At 34.9% G+C, this 18,139-nt stretch overlaps 2 protein-coding genes across 2 annotated transcripts; both read right to left on the bottom strand.

Annotated features, from left to right (window-relative positions):
- Positions 1-197: 197 nt before the first annotated feature.
- LOC132797717 (zinc finger protein 189-like) lies at positions 198-14,224 on the bottom strand. Its single transcript, XM_060809469.1, has 3 exons — positions 13,908-14,224; positions 5,128-5,310; positions 198-567 (listed from the first exon to the last, which is right to left on the bottom strand). Exons 1-3 carry the CDS (start codon positions 14,222-14,224, stop codon positions 198-200), a joined length of 870 nt encoding a protein of 289 aa, XP_060665452.1.
- A 445-nt stretch (positions 14,225-14,669) lies between these two features.
- LOC132797701 (NCK-interacting protein with SH3 domain-like) lies at positions 14,670-15,522 on the bottom strand. The gene is made up of 3 exons (XM_060809453.1): positions 15,193-15,522; positions 14,949-15,125; positions 14,670-14,897 (listed from the first exon to the last, which is right to left on the bottom strand). The coding sequence occupies exons 1-3, from the start codon at positions 15,326-15,328 to the stop codon at positions 14,824-14,826; spliced, it is 387 nt and encodes a 128-aa protein (XP_060665436.1). The 5' UTR covers positions 15,329-15,522; the 3' UTR covers positions 14,670-14,823.
- Positions 15,523-18,139: the final 2,617 nt, after the last annotated feature.

The raw sequence follows: 18,139 nt of genomic DNA, 5'->3' as shown, positions 1-18,139 counted from the left end.
GAGTACCATTTTCACAGACTACAAATTATGTTATACAACGAAACAAATTAAATAATACAAATTAACTAGTACAATAAACATATAAATAAATAATATAATAAATAATAGGTAGAAATATGTATGTGTATAGAAAAAGAACGAAAAAAAATGTTGCATACTTTTAGGCTTAGCCAATTTCAGATACGACAAGCGGCCTATTACAGGGTGCGCATGTGTGCCGCCAGGCTAGAGGCGGTATGATAGAAGCGTTCACAGATGTTACACTGATGTTGCTTCACATTCGTGTGCTTCATCATGTGCTCCTTGTAGTTGCGCAGATGTTTCAGCATCTTGCCGCACACTTCGCACATGTAGAGCTTCTCGTCGTCGTGCGAGCGCAGGTGCTGATTGAGGCGACACTGTTGGCGGAAAGCTTTGTTGCACACATGACACACATGGGGCAGTACTTCACCGCCAGCGTTGCCAGTTGTTGCCTGCTGCTGCTGGGAGGCGGAGACAACGACATTGCCGGACGTTTCATCCATGGAATCGTCAAGGTATTCTTCAGCCTCAGATGCATTAAACGTACTGTAATAGTTGTTTAGTTTATATAGTTTAGTTTTATTAGACATTGTAACAACTGCTGTTTAGCTCCAAATCCACAGATAAATTAGAAACGAATACTCTGCTTGTTTTCTGAGTCTTTATTTGAGGAGCAGCAGTGGTGCCGCTCCAACGATCAAAATGTATGTCTTTTTACAATATTTCTTAAGTCTAAGTAAGGCTAAGTCTCGTAGCTGCGCTGCTCGCAGGCGGCGGCAGAGAGACGGCTATGTACTTATGTATATATATATTGTAACAATAAGTATTCATGTGGAGAGAGAGTTATGCGCGCATATGAATACATAGCGACGGTCAAGCGTGAGAACGCTGACTTAGCCATTTGGGCGGTCGCTGTTATCAAGTGCGGATCATATATCGAATGCACTTGATTATGTGCAGAAGGCACTTGGCGTTAGCGACAAAGTCGCTGCCTATGTAGACATTGTTGGCATAACAACAAAGTGTTGCTGCCTTATTTATATGTATTTATGTATTTACATATGTACGCATGCTACATCTCCCTTTTAAAAAAAATAACGTAATTTATGTAGTTATTTTAGGTATTAATTAAATACTATTTTTTTTTGTTTTTTTTTTGTTTGTTTTATTTTATGAATTAATTAGTTAATCTTATTTTTTTTTTTGGGTTTTTTTTTGAAATAAAAATAATATTTGAAAATAAAAGATTTCTTGTTTTATATTATTTTGGTTATGTTAAAGTTTTCAATTCTATTATTAAAAATTTTATAAAATTTAAAAAAATTTTTTTTTTGCATTATTATTTTTTTTATTGAGATTGTACTTAATATCAATAAAGAAAATCAAAAATAAAATTTATATATATATATATATATTGTATTACTTATGTATGGGTGTCTTTGTATGGCCATACTAAGTACTAAGTGCAATTTATGAAATGAAGATTTTTATTCTATCCTTATGAACTGTTTGTTTCTTATTTTTATTATTTGTTATTACTATGTTATTTCTATCTCCTATTTCCGTTACTATATACGGACCTGTATATTTAGGATCCAACTTATGACCTGTCTCGTTTTTAATAAAACTTTGTCACCTACTGATATATCTATATCCCTTACTTTATGATCGTATAGTAGTTTATTTCTATTCTTATTTGCTTCTAACAAAACTCTAGCTCTTTTATAGGCTACTTCTAATCTATACTTACTCTCCTTAGCATAGTCATCTATATTATATAGTGCTTCTACACTATCAATGCTATTAAAATGTTTTGGCAAATTACTTGTCTTACCAAATACTAGCTCATATGGACAATAATTATGTGCCATAGAGGGGTTCGTGTTGAAACAAAAGACAAAGTATTGAATCCATACGTCCCAATCAGTTTTATCAACCGATATATAAGATCGTATGTATTCATTAAAAGTTCTATGACTTCTCTCTATTGTTCCAACTGTCTGGTGGTGGTGTGCTGTAGACGTAATATTTTTAATATTTAAGTACTTGCACAAATTTTCTATAATTGAATTCTTGTATTCTGTTCCCATGTCCGTAATGAACGTCTTCATTGGACCGTACTTCAGAATAAAAGATTCAAATATTGCTTTAGCGACAGTATTAGCGTTCTTATTTGGTACAGGTATGGCAACTAAATACTTAGTTAGGTCACATATTAAAGTGACTGCATACTCGTTACCATTTTCTGATTTTGGTAGCGGACCAATAGTGTCCACTATCACTCTGTCGAAAACATTTATAGCTGTATCTGTTATAGTTAATGGGGTCTTGCTGTGTTTAGTTACTTTAGCTTTCTGGCATTTTTGACATTTTCTTACGTACTCAGTTATATCTTTAGACATACTTTTCCAGTAATAGTGTCTTTTACTTTGGCCAAAGTTTTTGATATGCCAGTATGACCTCCTTGTATGGGATCGTCATGAAATTTAGACAGAATAGCTTCTTTATCTTTTGTTTATTTATTATGGTCACCGGGCTGAGTAGCGCTACTCTTAATGTTTTCAATGTTTTATTGCCCATTAATTTGAAATTATCTATTGAAGTATATTCAAAGATATTCTCCCGCGGTGCCACTTTGAGTTGGCTGATTTTATGTATACCGGCTTGCATTTCAAGCCTTTGGAAAAATTGATCTAAATCAATAACTCCATTAGTATATAAATCGCTAACATCATATCTTGCAATAATTTTTTACCATGCTTGAAGAAACATAGCATATTTTTTATTTGCAAGGTCACTACTTTACGTACTTCGTCATTGTTTATGACTTCGTATACGTTGGGCTTAGAAGCTTTTCTATAGAATGCGTAGGCAATTCTATTTCTTTGTTTTCCGCGCGGATTTTCTGTCTAGTCTGATATCGCGTAGTGACTTTTAATATATTTCGAGTTATATTTTGTAGCTCCTTGATGGTTATCCTTGATAACGCATCAGCTACATGATTATCTTTTCCTTTAAATATTCGACTGTAAAGTCGTATTCTTCTAGTTCGAGCCTCATACGTGTCAGTTTAGAACTGGGATTGGTCATTGAGAAAAGGTATGTTAAGGGTCTATGGTCTGTTCTTATTAAGAAATGTGTTCCATATATATATGGTCTGAAGTATAATATCGCCCAATGTATTGCAGCTAATTCCTGCTCAGTAGTACATTTGTTACTTTCACCTTTTGTAAATGCTCTTGATGCGTATGCAATGGGAAGTTGGAGACCATTATGGTTTTGAGTTAAAACCGCTCCACATGCTTGCTTACTTGCATCAGTTATTATACAGAATTCTTTAGTGAAATCTGGATATTGTAGCAAGGTAGGTTCCATAAGTTTTGTTTTAAGTATTGGAATGCATTCTCACACTCATCCGTCCATTTAAAAGGAACATTCTTTTTACATAATCTTGTTATGTGCCGTGAATAGTCGGCGAAATTTTTATAAAACGTCTGTAATAGTTACAGAATGCTACGAAGCGTCTAGCACTGTCCGCGTCGTGCGGAACTGGGTAGTTCATAATGACATCGTATTTCTTGTCATCTGGAAGTATTCCTTTATCAGTGCATTTATGACCTAGAAAAGTCACTTCATGCATAAAAATGAACATTTTTCTGGATGTAGCTTTAGGTTGTGTTTCCTACATTTCTCAAAAACATCTGTTAAGTTTTTAAGCATATGTTTTCGGAACAACCGATTACTATTAAGTCATCCATATAAAGGAATGCTTGAGAAGCTTCTAGACCAGAGAATGCAATAGTCATCATTCTCTGAAATGAATTAGGAGCTATTTTAATCCGAAGGGTAATCGCGTGAAGCGATATGAGCCGTTGCTCGTTGAAAAGACGTTATATCTCTTGAACTTTTTCTAGTTCAATTTGATGGAATCCTGACATTAAGTCAAGACATGAAAAGTATTGTGCTCGACCTAAAATATCATCAATTCTAGGTAATGGGAATTTATCAGATAGTAATTTTTTATTAATCTGGCGGTAGTCAATTACTAATCGCCATTTCTTTACATTTGATCCGGGGATGATTTCTTAGGAACAAGTAACAACGGGCTATTATATTCGGATACTGACGGTTCGACAATCCCGTCTGAGATTAATTTTTCTACTTGTTTTTGTATTTCGTTCACCTCACTATGTGGGCTTCGATAGTTCTTTATATAAACTGGTTCATCATCTTTTAATCTCAGTTTCTGTTTATAAAAATTATTTGTGGTTATTGCTTCGGTTTCCAATCCGAATATATCGCTATACTGGGTGCATAGGCTAGTAAGCTGAGACTTGAACTGTGGAGGGAAGTTTTTGATAGTTGCGATAGTATGGATTTTTCTCTATTGTCTGTATTTGTGTTGACTACATCGTAGTTCGAAAGTGATTCATATGTTAGGTTATCTGTACTGACTACTTGGTCGGTATTTGTTGTGTTTAATAGTCTTATGAAGGCATTATTGATGTTGCTATGGTATTTGCAACGTAAATACCATGTTGAATTTCCTGATTTGGAATTAATACACTGTCTACTTTTGAATTAAGTTCAATTTTCCGAATAACTTGGGATCTTGCTGGCAGAAGTATTGAATTATTGCCAGAACTATGAGCTATTGGTACTTTAATTGGAAATTTTAAATTATTGGGTCTAATTATAAGCCAATCTTCAGATGGCGTGAATGTCAATGCCTATTATTCCATCACATGGGATTGGGAAATATGAATTTAGGATATGAAAATCGTGTGGAATTATGTATTTGGTTGTCTGTAGCTCTATAGAAACTAAACCTTTGGATTTTATTATTTCTTGACTTATGCCTTTTATGTCTATGATGTAATCATCTTGGATGTTTTGAAGTTATCCGAAGTTTCTTTTAAAATGGAAATGTCTGCACCTGTGTCTATTAAAAGATAAGTTCTTTCCCAGTAGCTACATTATAAAATGAAACGAATATATTTTGGCTGAGATTAATAGTGTGAACTCTGACTTCTTTTATTGTTGAGTATTTAAAGGGTTTTGGGAGTTTTCCGATGTGTTATGGTTATTATTTTGGGTCATTCTTACATTTCCTTGGTTATTGCTATTGTGGCCTCGGTTCGAGTTACCACCGCCTCTATAGTTTCCTCTATATGGGCCTCGTCCTCTATTGTTATTTTGATAATTGTTGTTATAATTACCATTGTTGTAGTTATTGTGGTTACCACGAAAACCACCTCTATAACCTCCACGTCCGCGATTTGAGCCGCGCTGTGGATGATTCTTATAATATAGGACGGTGTTTGACTGCCCAGTTGCTTCAGTGCAAGTATTGACAAATTTGGAAACGGCTTCGTTCATAGTACTAAATGTGCCGGCTTGCATGATAAGTTTTACCTTATCGTTTGTGCAATTTTTGGTCATTGCTTTGACTGCATGCTGCACGGAATAACTCTTGGCTAGCTCTAAAGGTAAACCATCTGATATATAGGCACCTTCTAAGGCTTTCGTCATCTGCTCAATTTCTTGCGTATATTGATTAGCAGTTTTATTGCGCTGCTGTAGGTTCATCAGCTTCGCTGATAATACCTCAACAGTTTCGCCTTTGACGTTGCTTCTTAGTCTGGAAATCACCTCAGTAATTGTTGTTTCATTACCGATTAGATTCCTGGCGACACCTTTTAGCTTTGTTTTAATAATACAGACAGCTAATTCTTCGTTCTCGCCTTTTATTGATTGTATTATTTGCAAAGCATCAATGAAACTTGTTAAATTTTCAGCCTTACCATCAAAAACTGGTATCAGCTTAGATGCTGTATTAATAAAATCAATATTTGATTGTGCCATTATGATGGAGTTACTTATTTTGTTTTCTATTACACTCGAAGTATCTGAATCTGTAGAATTATCCAGATCAGTGTATACCGCCGGAATAATAAGATTATTCAAATCTTCATCTTCTATTTGAATGTCCTCCGTCCGAACTTCAAGGTTTTCACCGAGTTCCAACTTAACAGGTGTGTTCAAAATAGAAGGTAAAATTAGATTTAAATTATGTCTGTCTTTGACTATTTGGATATTGTTTCTTAGTTTTATTAGGAGCCTTGACGTTTCTGACCAATGTTCTTTGGTTAATACGTCTTTATGTTGATGTACCAGTAATCGAGCTTCGTTGAAACTGTCGATTAATGTTAAGGCATGCCTATTAACTGTATCCGTGTGCGTTTGTCTATTTTGAGTTAGACATTTATACGCTTTATCGAATTTCGTTTTAATATTTTGGATCCGCTCAGAAAGTTCTGGCCATTCCATAATACGAACGAGCAAGTTTATTTACATATAATATATCTCGAGGTTTAGTATTTAAATACCTCGTAGTTAATTTCCTCAGATTTCTCGTTAAATACCGTCATAATTTCTATGCCGGGTATTAACTTTAATAATTCAGCCTTTTCTTTATTAGATAGGCCAATAAATGGGGAGAAATCTAGGTCATATGTCCTCATATATATACTTCCGAAATTACGTATATACGTGGGACTATATGACACGATGAAATTAACTCTTTGATTAAATCTGGGTCTCTTAACAAGACGTTCTTTAAGATTCTTTTAATGGTTTTCCCATTATTGTTTATTAAATGTTTCTCTTTGTTTTCTCTGTTTTTCCTGTATAATATTTATATTTTGTCCAGGTCATTTGCCTGGCTCATATATTTCTTTTAAGCACTTATTGTGCAATTTATACAGTTTAAAGAAACAATTTGCGCACATCACAATGGTTATTATAATTAACAGAATGTTAATTAAATCCAAATCCACTGTTTGTGGCTCTACCTTATTGATAACGTTAGCAGTGGAATCCACTGTCTTAACGTCTACTAAACCATTTTGGGTGAATATTTAGATTTAATTGCTATCTTATAGATCCCTGGGCCCTTTTGGGGTATTATACTTGATTCTCTGACTGCTTCTATTTTGTTTTTAACATTCGTTATGCTGTCAGAGATCAACAAAAATATAAATTTTGAGTTGTAATGATTGAAATGATTGAAAAGTAAATTATTTTTAGTATTTTTTTTATATCATTTACTGAATTGAAAACTTTTTTTTTTCGAGATTTATTAGTATTATTATTTTTATTTTAGTTTTTATCTTTTGCCACATGTGTATTTGCATGTGTATTCACAGCCAGGATTGTCAAAAGCACCCTTACAATCTGCTGGGCATTTTGGCTTTCTGGCTTCTATTATGTCTTTCTTATTCTTATATGCTTCTAATTCCCTATATGTGGCCTCTAATTCTTGTCTTAGAGCCACATTTTCTTCCCAGGAAACTGTTTCAGTTCCTGGGTTGTACAATTCTTATGTAATTTTTAATTTTTAGATTGAGGAAGTTCTTTTGACCTCCTCTTTTGTTTTTCTTATTATTTTTAGGCATTTATAATATTTTCATTTAAAAAAAATTATTTGCCTTTTTTTTGTACATACTTCCCTACCTTTTAAAAAAGAGAAAACCCGCAGCTAGAAACTGCCTGGTTTGTACAATTGTTATCTATTGCTATTTTTGCATCGCAGTGCAAATTAAAATTAAGTAATTTCTAGTATTTTGTTGGGCGCACTTGGTTGCGCTGCCGGAATGTATCTTCAGATTTTCCCTCGATGGCACAAGGGGCGGACTGCCACTCGCACTTGTTGATTAATTTTTCCTCTTCGGGTGATCCATCGACGGCGCAAATGACGGACTGTCATTCGCACTTTTTAGATATTTTCCTGGTTATCCCTCGATGGTACAAGGGGCGGACTGCCACTCGCACTTGTTGATTAATTTTTCCTCTTCAGGTGGTCCATCGATGGCGCAAATGACGGACTGTCATTCACACTTTTAAATATTTTCCTGGTTATCCCTCGATGGTACAAGGGGCGGACGGCCACTCGCACTTGTTGATTAATTTTGATTCTGTAGCTCGTCTGCTACTCCTACGTTGCTATAGTGTGCGGATGTGCACACCATAGTTTTGTTAACTTTTGTTATGTATGTATTGTACTTTTCACTTGGCACTTTTCATTGTTTGTTTAGTGTACTTTTTTGGTGGCTCTGCAGTAGCAGTTTGCTTGCACACACACATTTGCACGCTCACTCACACACTAACACTTTCAAAGCCCACAAAATTGTCTGCTTTATGTGTTGTTGCTGTTGTAGTAACTTCACATTTACTTTATATTAGCAGCAGCTTTTATTTTATTTCATTTGAATTCTTTTCGGTTTTTCTTTTTTTTTGGCGGGCGCTGAATTGTCTTGTGTTTCTTTATTTTTATTTTTATTATTATTTTATTATTTTTTTTTGCTTTACAGTCTCATCTTGTGTGTTCTCTGCTCCTTTGTGCACTTCTTGGAAACTTTCGTTACTTTGATTTCTTGTGTTTTGCGTTTGTTTTTCGAAGAGCCTTAGCTCTCTGTCACGGTCGCCATGTAATAGTTGTTTAGTTTATATAGTTTAGTTTTGCTGCTGTTTAGCTCCAAATCCACAGATAAATTAGAAACGAATACTCTGCTTGTTTTCTGAGTCTTTATTTGAGGAGCAGCAGTGGTGCCGCTCCAACGATCAAAATGTATGTCTTTTTACAATATTTCTTAAGTCTAAGTAAGGCTAAGTCTCGTAGCTGCGCTGCTCGCAGGCGGCGGCAGAGAGACGGCTATGTACTTATGTATATATATATTGTAACAATAAGTATTCATGTGGAGAGAGAGTTATGCGCGCATATGAATACATAGCGACGGTCAAGCGTGAGAACGCTGACTTAGCCATTTGGGCGGTCGCTGTTATCAAGTGCGGATCATATATCGAATGCACTTGATTATGTGCAGAAGGCACTTGGCGTTAGCGACAAAGTCGCTGCCTATGTAGACATTGTTGGCATAACAACAAAGTGTTGCTGCCTTATTTATATGTATTTATGTATTTACATATGTACGCATGCTACAGTACTTGTGAGTATACAAAGATACTTCATTGTATAATTGTTATACTGAGTCGTTAATCTTGTCATCTTCTTTTTTTTACAAAAGTGCACCTTGCCGTCCACTTGTAGCTGTTTGTCCACTAGAGGAATTTGCCAACTGGCGTAAATAAACCAAGTGCCGTTGTTCTAAGTTTAGTTTTGTCTATTTATTTTAGATTCGGCACTCCGTCATAAATTATAATAACTCAGTCATAAATTATAATAACCCAGTATCTAATAACCCAGTTATAATTTATATAAAACCCAGTATTAATTTATATAACACCCGGTATAAAGCTGAATATAATGACCTAGTCATAATGTATATAATAACCCCGTGTGTAAATTATAATAACCCAGTGGTAGAATTTTAAATTAATTTAAAATGAAACTTCAACACACACAACTGCTTGATTAACGGCCAACCACCAAAAGCTCCAAGTCGCAGCTGTGCTGGACACATCAGCTGTCTGGGCCAAGCAAACATATGAGCTGTTGCTAGCTGCAGACGCTCATTGAGCACAGGAGAATTGCTTCCCAGCAGGTGGTGTTTCTACTGCAAAACACCTGCGTCCGGCAGCCTTGCGATCTTCGTTGGCTATTTGCTCCGCACTTGTGGTGGCATCGAGGCCGAGTATCTGCGTCACCCAGGAGGAAGGCGAACGGCAGCTTTTTTTTGTTTGTTTGTTTATTATTGTTAATTTACGTTATGTTGTTTAACTATGCATCTATAAGTGATAGTCCATCAATGTTGTAAGTGTAATATGATGTGGCGAGAAAGTTGAACCAACAACTTTTCTGGGTCCTTCATAATACAAGTACCACTGTACTATTGTATAAAATAGAAATGCCAATCATTTAAGAAGGCATGTAAGGCAACACCTATAGGCAAAATATCTTTGTAAAATTGTATTTAGTTATAAAATTTAATGTTTTTGTATTGCCTGAAAAGCATGTAAAACCATACCTGCATACATTTGTATGTATGCATGTTCGTTTTGATCGACGCTACCGGTCATAGCAGTCAGCTTTCATGCAGGCGCAAAAGCTCGCAATTATTATTATTCCCCACAGATACACCACAGACAGGCACCAACACAAGGAAAGATCTTTCTGCGTGGGAGTCTCTAATGTATGTAAGTCTGTTTCACTCTAACTAATTAATAATCTATGAGCTAGAGCTAAAGCTTCCTGTTGCTTGTGGTCATCTGACCATAGAGCTGTTACAGCTGTCTGCAGTCCCAGCGGTCAGTGACCTTGCGAGACTGGCAATAGCAAAACATTTCATTGAGTGACAGCCATCAGCTGATCCTCATTTTTACTTGCATCTAGTGATTGCCTATATTCGGTGTGATGGTCTAACATTGCATTTCTAAATGAACCAAAACTAGTTCATTTTAGCTAATTTTTTTTCCTTCTCTTAATTTAGTCAACATTTAAATGCTAAAATAATTATTTATATTATAATTATGCTAGAACATATTTTATATTTATAGGTTAATTATTTTTAGTATTTATTTATTTATTTTTCCTTTTTGGCCTTATTTAATTAATTCCGCCTCATACACACTTACTATGTTTGTCCGTTAATTTATTTATTTATTTATTTTTCTTGTCATTTCGTTTGTAATGTTAAAATTCAAATCACTTTTCTTATATGTTAATAAATTAAGTATGTCCGCTTAATTGTTTACTTTTATTTGGAACCATGCCTAACCAAGGAGTAGGTTAGCCGAACCACTGTCTTTTAGGGATCCTGCCAACTTTTAGTTTTTGGCAATGAATGCAGGATCACGGTAGGGTGGGCGTCTGCACACAATAACAGCTGTGTTGCATTAGAAAGTGGCTCCGTCTTCTTTGTTAACCTACCTTCCTCTCCTTCCCTTTCTCTTCTCTTTCACTATTATTTCATGTAACCTTCCCATTGCACTCCTTCTCTGTTTTCCCATATGTACGCGAATTTTAAATGTATTATTATTATAAGTGGTGCGTCCTATTAGTTGGCTCTTTCCTTGAACCCCATGCTATCTGAGCAAAGAAAGATCTTTCTGCGTGGGAGTCGCGACTGTAAGTCTGATTCATTCTAACTTATTGATTTCTTATGAGCTAGAGCTAAAGCTTTCGTTTGCTTGTGGTCCCTCTGACCATAGCGCTGCTACAGTTGTTTGCAATCCCAGCGGTCAATGACCTTGCAAGACTGGCAATAGCAAGTCATTTATTTGAGTGACAGCCATCAGCTGATCCACATTTAATTTCAATATAATGTTTGCCTATATTCTAAATGCTAGCAATGCATTAGTTAATTAGTTAATTTTAACTATCATTTTAGTTTTCACTTCATTTTATTTCCATTTAATACATCATATCTTATATTTATAGGTTAATTACTTTTAGTATTTATTTATTTATTCTTTCCTTTTTGCCTCATTTAAAATAATTTTCTGCCTCATACACACTTACCATGTTAGTCCGTTAATCTATTTATTTATTTATTTTTCTTGTCATTTAATAATGTTGTTAATATTCAAAGTATTTTTGTTATCTATTAATAAATTAAGTATGTTCGCTTAAGTGCCTATTTTTATTTGGAACCAGGCATCACCAAGCAGGAGTAGGTTAGCCGAACCACTGTCTTTTAGGGATCCTGCCAACTTTTTAATTTTTGGGTGGGCGTCTGCACACAATAACAGCTGTGGTGCATTAGAGAGTGGCTCCGTCTTCTTTGTTAACCTACCTTCCTCTCCTTCCCTTTCTCCCTCTTTCACTATTGCTCAATGTAACCTTCCCATTACACTCCTTCTTCTCTGTCTCATATGTACGCGAAATTTAAATGTATTATTATTATAAGTGGTGCGTCCTATTAGTTGGCCTTTTATTTAACCCCATGCTACCTGAGCAAAGCCCGGAGAAGCCAGCGCGTACGCCACACTAAGAACCCTTCCACCAGCACCAGACGAATATTACATAAGTGATTCGTTACACAATAGCTCAACTGTTAGAAGTCTTAAAAGTTTTCACATTCTTGATTTTCCCGAAAGGTAAATTTATGTAAACAAGAAGTTATATTTAATAGCAGGTTTCACTGGAAATCTGCTATTCCTGTTATGTAAATATTAGTCATAAAATTTACTTATTGTCTTAAGATAGATTGTAAATAAAAATTAAACGAAAAAAATATATATATATATATTCCAAGCGTTTATGTAAACTATTGAAATTTATTTCAACTTTTACCCCGAAGACTTAAACGTCTAATTGAAATGTTTCTTTGAATTTCACATGTTTTTATTGCGTTTTTACATTGTACAACTAATTACAGCCCTTTGATTTTATTTAATTATACATACTAAAATGTAAAACATACTAAAAACAAAAGCAAAAAACTATTTACTTCCATATTGCCGTTTTAATATCAATATTACAAGTGAAAATTTAAAAAATTAAATTGGTCAGCAGTAATTTGTATGATTTCAAATCTAATTGAAACCTTGATTTTTTTGTCTGTCTGCTGCCCTTAATTTAACATATTATATGTTTTTGAATCACTAATTATCAAACAAAAAAACTTATGTTATTATAAATAGTTTTAATTTGTGAGACCCATTGCGCGCCTTAGGGTCAAAAATCTTGCAGCGGGCGAAGGCTTCGTGAGGACATCAGCCACCTGGTGTTCTGTGGGAATATATTAAATAAAATATAAAAAAATTTTAATTAAATGTGAATAAAATTTGGTGACTACAAAAGGAGCATACAAATATAATTGTGGAAATGTAGCATCAAACTGGATGCAAAAACAGTATATACATATGTTATCGCACCATCTCATCACTAATATATTAAATCAGTATATATTATATATCGAATATCGGTTGATGTTTGGCCTTACATGGTCTCACTTTTTCTTAATCTGAGCTGAGCAGCTAATTGAGCTCTGTTTTTACGCATTCAATATGCGGCTCCACTTTTGCCCTTGTTTACATTAGTGAACGTGTGAATGGCAAAAGACATGAATTAATCGCAGCGGCGTTGTAGCTTAAGAGATTTAATCATCTCTTACACCACAGCGAATAAATCGCAGCGGCAGCGGCGGGAATATATAATTATATTGCGTCTTATGATCGTATGTATGCATGCAGAGGTCTGCATGAATACAGTCAAAACAGCATTTGGTACTCTCACTCAAAGTTCTGACTGACTGAGTGAGACATTGTGTAAAACGGATTTGGCAAATGTGGTGAAGGCATGAGTAGAAAATTTACCGTATCCGAACGGCGAAGCAATGCAAGAATGAGTTTCGCCACCGAGTACTCGGTTAGTTGTGCGCCGCATTTGCGATGCCAAATTTTTTGCGTGTTTGTTTTATACCCGCTACCCTTAGGATAGAAGGGTATTATAATTTTATGCCGACAGGAAATGTATATCTGTGCGTTCCATTGGGTATATTTTTAGTATTTTCGGTATATTTTGAAAATAATACCGCAATATTTTGCTTTTATTCAAAATGGGTAGCGGGTATCTCACAGTCGAGCACACTCGACTGTAGCTTTCTAACTTGTTTATGTTATTGGTATGATCAGCTTCAAAGAATGCAATATTTCGTTCTCCAATTACAAAATTGTATGGCATAATTCCAGGTTTGTTTACACAAATTAAAACGAAAATAGTAAATTTTACTTATTCGTCTGTTGCAATTCTCAAGTGGTTCTAGTATGTTGTTGATAAGGACTCATCCGTCAGCCGGCAGAGGGCTGGAGGAATTTTTATTGTTTCTTCTGACATTTGCTACTAATATAAATCTTGTTAATTATTCTAATAATATTTCAATTTATTAATAATTTTTAATTGAAAAGTTTCCTTATAATTTTACATATTTGTGTTGCTGCGACGGCGACAATTGCGATTGGGCCTGTGCTGAGCATGGGTGCGCATGTGTGCCGCCAGATTGCGCCGATGTTTCACCATCTCGCCGCACACTTCGCACAATTGCGATTGGGACTGTGCTGAGCTATTATGGACACGCATATGGTTACTGAGGCCTTTCTTGGTTGCGAATGCCTTGATGCATTCGTCGCACTTGAAGGGCTCAATTACTTCATCGATTTGCTCTTCGCCCGATATGACCATCTGATCGTCGAGCATCTGCAGCTCGTCCCCTCGATTAATTCGTTTTTTTTTCGTGAGCATTTTTGCTGTATTGTTGTTGCTTGTTATTGTTTGTTTTCTTGATAAACTTGTTGTTAAAAATTCTTTTGTACATTTTTTGTTTTGTGTTTTTCTGCTTCAATTCAATTTAACAATTATTTTTTTTGTTGGGGATTTTTTGTTTTATCGTTTAACAATAAACTTAATATGTTTATAAACTTTAATACCATATACATACAAATTGCATTTGTCGAAAAGTTTGTTTGTTTTGCATTTTCATTTCTTGTTATTGATTTGATTAGACAGAGATAGCGAGCAGTTTATTCATTTGTTTAAGTCTATCCGAAAAGTTATTTAGCTGCTGTTGATTTCTCAGTTTTGTAAACTATACAATTTAAAATTAAAAATATTTTTGGTTGGCTCGCTTTGGTAGCCTCACTAGCAACGCTTTAGATTGGTATTTATTTTGGTTTTAGTTGGTTTTAGGAGTTGTGTTTTTTCTGTTTGCAATTCTAGATTCTGGCTCTGTCTTTAAACAATTGGGGAAATTCGTTGGCGATTTCGCGCACTAACTGCTGATCGGATGCACTGCATTCGGTCTCCTCGCAAAAGATGCGCATAAAGATCTTCATGAGATCGTGCTAGCGATGCTGATGGTCCTGATAGTTGGTGTTGCGCAAAATGCGACGACACAGCTCAAATAGCACGGACGGAACTAACACCAGATTATTAGTAAGTAATTATATGTATTATAATATATTATTACTTAACACATTGCCCGCATCCAGATTGGAAAGTTGACGCACCACAATATCGATGAGGTCATTGATATGGTTTGTATAAAACATGCCAGCCGTATCCGGATGACTGAAGATGTCAATAAACATGCGCAGCACCGTGTTCATGTGCTCATTGTGATGCTTCAGCAGTCGCGTTGGATCATCTAAGTATTATAGTATTATAGTATATAGTATTAATCACAAAATAAAGTACACATTGTTTGGCTTTACCTTCTCGATTGAGCTGCAACAAGAGCTTCTCGGTGAACACTTTGGCTGTGGGCCGATTCTGCATGGCTTCGATGATCACATTCACCGCATGCTCGCTAAACTGCTGATTGAATGCCAGTATCAGAGCGATCACCATATCCACCAGCACCTCCGGGTTGTTGCCCTCGACTATTTCAAGCAAAAGCTGGCAAAGTGCACGCCCAAATAGTCTGCAAAAGTTAAGAACAAATTATTAGATATCTAAGTGAATAAAATAATTGAAAATGTTCTAATCTATATCCAACACTTTATGATTATATATATGAGAAATTCTCTGACGAAAATATTGCATGTGACAATTTTAACGTGGCATTATTTTTCTGTTTAAAGATAATTGCAAATATTAGCGAAATGAACGCAAAAAAATGAATTTATGTATTTTATAGTAAAATAAAACAAGTTCCTAAAATCAATCTTAGCTCTAAATATAGTGTAAATCCAGAGGTATAAGAATAACCTTTACTTATTTTTAAAATTTTTTCAGTTTATGTTTTTTACTGTAAATATCACATGACAAATTTTGTCAGTGAATTAGCCACATAAAAATTTGTAACTTTCAAGTTAAACAGTCAAAATCACAGCTACGTATTACGTTAACAATTTGAGAATCGCAGAGAAGGGAAGTTCAGAATTTACTAACAAACAAAAGCAAAGAGCTACAACACTTTATGCATTAATGCTTGCCAAACTTGCAATAAGTGTTTTAATATCTTTAAAGCACGATATTTATAAGTCGATTAAAGCAAATTATGATAGTTTAGTTAGTCAATGCATAAGAAGTTTGTCAAGACAAACGAATTAGTTGATTGTTTTCCAAATTAAATTAAATGTCACAAAGAATTTCCCTAAATAACCTAGTAATTCCCATTAAAAGCTTCTTTAAAATGAAATTTGCTCACCTTGATGATTCACAGGCATCAGCTGGCCCAACGAGAATATTATGGTTAGCATCTTGACCAGCTGCTTAAACAGGTCCAGATCGGCAAAGTGTGCCTTCATGTCTTTGACGTTAAGAAATTCAATTTTGTCCACAAATTAGATCACTTTGCAAAGCAAATATACATATATGAATAAAATGTGCAACTTACAATCTCGAGTGGCAGCAGTGAAGTTAGCAGAATGTCGACGATAATGTGATCAAGATGACAGGCAGCTGTGAAGGTCTGAAGCAGGAGGCGTTTGAGCGCCTCTCCATCTGATAGTACTGCACCAGATTGATGAACATCTGATACTGATCGCGCGACATCTCATAGCAACTGATGTTCTCATCCGCATTTTTCTGTCCAGCACAAGCAGACAGAGAAGAGAATAAACAAAGTTAATAAAAGGTAAATAAGCTTAATTCGTTTAACGGCCAAAATAGTGTTCATAAAATAGGTGTAGCAACAGCATATTTCTGTGTATTTCTATGAAATTCTTTCCATCTTGTGTTTCAGTAAAGTGAGTAAACAATGCCACTAAATATTATATAGTTATTATTATATATACATATATAAAATTCGCAACTCTAGCTTTAAAATTACGCTTGTTATTCGATTTTTTAATTTGCGGGGGCCGAAGTGGGCGTGGCAAAAATTTGAAATAAACTTGATCTGCGTGCAAATATAACAAATGCTGTCGAAAAAACTATAGCTCTATCTCTTATAGTCTCTGAGATCTTGGTGTTCATACAGACAGACGGACGGACGGACAGACGGACATAGCTAGATCGTCTCGGCTGTTGACGTTGATCAACAATATATATACTTTATAGGGTCGGAGATGCCTCCTTCTACCTGTTACATACATTTCCTGCCGGCACAAAGTTATAATACCCTTCTACCCTATGGGTAGCGGGTATAAAAATTATAGGACTACTCTACTAGCCTCCCTGGACTTTCTATTGCAATTTGTTTGGCTCAGCTCGACCTTGGATCAAGAAACATTGTTAAATAAGAAAAGAAATGTATAACATTTGAAATTATTCCTACTTAATATGTGGAAAACTTTGAGGCCGACATATTGAGGTGTTTGCTGCTTTTAAACGAGTCCGCAAATTTGTCATATTCGCCCTGCTTGCAAGTAATTATGTATTATAATTGATTTATTGATTATAATAGTGAAATTGTTTGACTTACCAGCTGAGATTGACATCAAATGTTCTTAGCATTTGAGGTGGCGGCAAGTTCTCTTCATCGGAATCCAAGTTTACCTATAAAAATAAAATAATTATTGTCTTCGCTAGTTGCTGCTGACTTCTTTTTCACGCCTGGCACGTTGTTTGACGAGTTGTCGGCCAAATCGGCTTATGACAAGTTATAGAGTATTATTTTATAAATATACCCACAAAAATTAATAATTTTATCACTATTCGTTTTGAGATATTTCAGGAAAAGTACGATAACCTCAGCTCCAGCCCCATACAAAATGAGCACAAAAATCAATGTTGCCGATTAATTACCGTAACTTTTTTGACTTTCTTGTCGGCCATAGCGCACATTATACTTTCGTAGATACAACTATAAGGAAGATATATAGCAATTTTGGTTGAAATCCTACTAGCTGTTTTAAGAAAATTGACCTTTTCTAACCCGCATAAACAAGTTCATTTCGCAGGTGCATCAAATCACTGGAACCAGTCAGTGTTAAATAACACCATTTGGACTTTGGCGGGACTTCAAATACTTGCAGAAAATAACTAAATGAAACAAATATTACTATAATTTAAAATTACTTTTAAATACTCTATTTACATATATATTGCTTTGTTATAATTAATAAATATACGCAATTTTATATTCTTATGTAAATCGTAATTTTGCAGTTATACTTTATATTTGCAGAACTTGTAGGCCATGTCGCGCTAATTCACTCTATTCGAAACAAATAGACAAATATTTTGTTTTTGTTTTATTCAAATCAGTTAAGC

This window comes from Drosophila nasuta, unplaced genomic scaffold, assembly GCF_023558535.2.
Source record: "Drosophila nasuta strain 15112-1781.00 unplaced genomic scaffold, ASM2355853v1 ctg17_pilon, whole genome shotgun sequence".
Taxonomy (NCBI): Eukaryota; Metazoa; Arthropoda; class Insecta; order Diptera; family Drosophilidae; genus Drosophila; species Drosophila nasuta.
Note: the sequence above shows the minus strand (reverse complement) of the source record. Positions and strands in the feature narration are given on the sequence as shown.

What these genes read in the sequence shown, in the direction of transcription:
- LOC132797717 (XM_060809469.1), bottom strand. Translation starts at nt 14,224, where the DNA reads ATGCTCACGAAAAAAAAACGAATTAATCGAGGGGACGAGCTGCAGATG. An exon ending in CGTCGCAGCAACACAAATAT is followed by an intron (nt 5,311 to 13,907) that starts GTAAAATTATAA and finishes AATCATCCACAG; the next exon opens with CGCGGCTCAAATCGCGGACG. An exon ending in ATAGCAATAACCAAGGAAAT is followed by an intron (nt 568 to 5,127) that starts GTAAGAATGACC and finishes CAACTATTACAG; the next exon opens with TACGTTTAATGCATCTGAGG.
- LOC132797701 (XM_060809453.1), bottom strand. Translation starts at nt 15,328, where the DNA reads ATGGTGATCGCTCTGATACTGGCATTCAATCAGCAGTTTAGCGAGCAT. An exon ending in GTTGCAGCTCAATCGAGAAG is followed by an intron (nt 15,126 to 15,192) that starts GTAAAGCCAAAC and finishes TATAATACTTAG; the next exon opens with ATGATCCAACGCGACTGCTG. An exon ending in GGATGCGGGCAATGTGTTAA is followed by an intron (nt 14,898 to 14,948) that starts GTAATAATATAT and finishes ATCTGGTGTTAG; the next exon opens with TTCCGTCCGTGCTATTTGAG.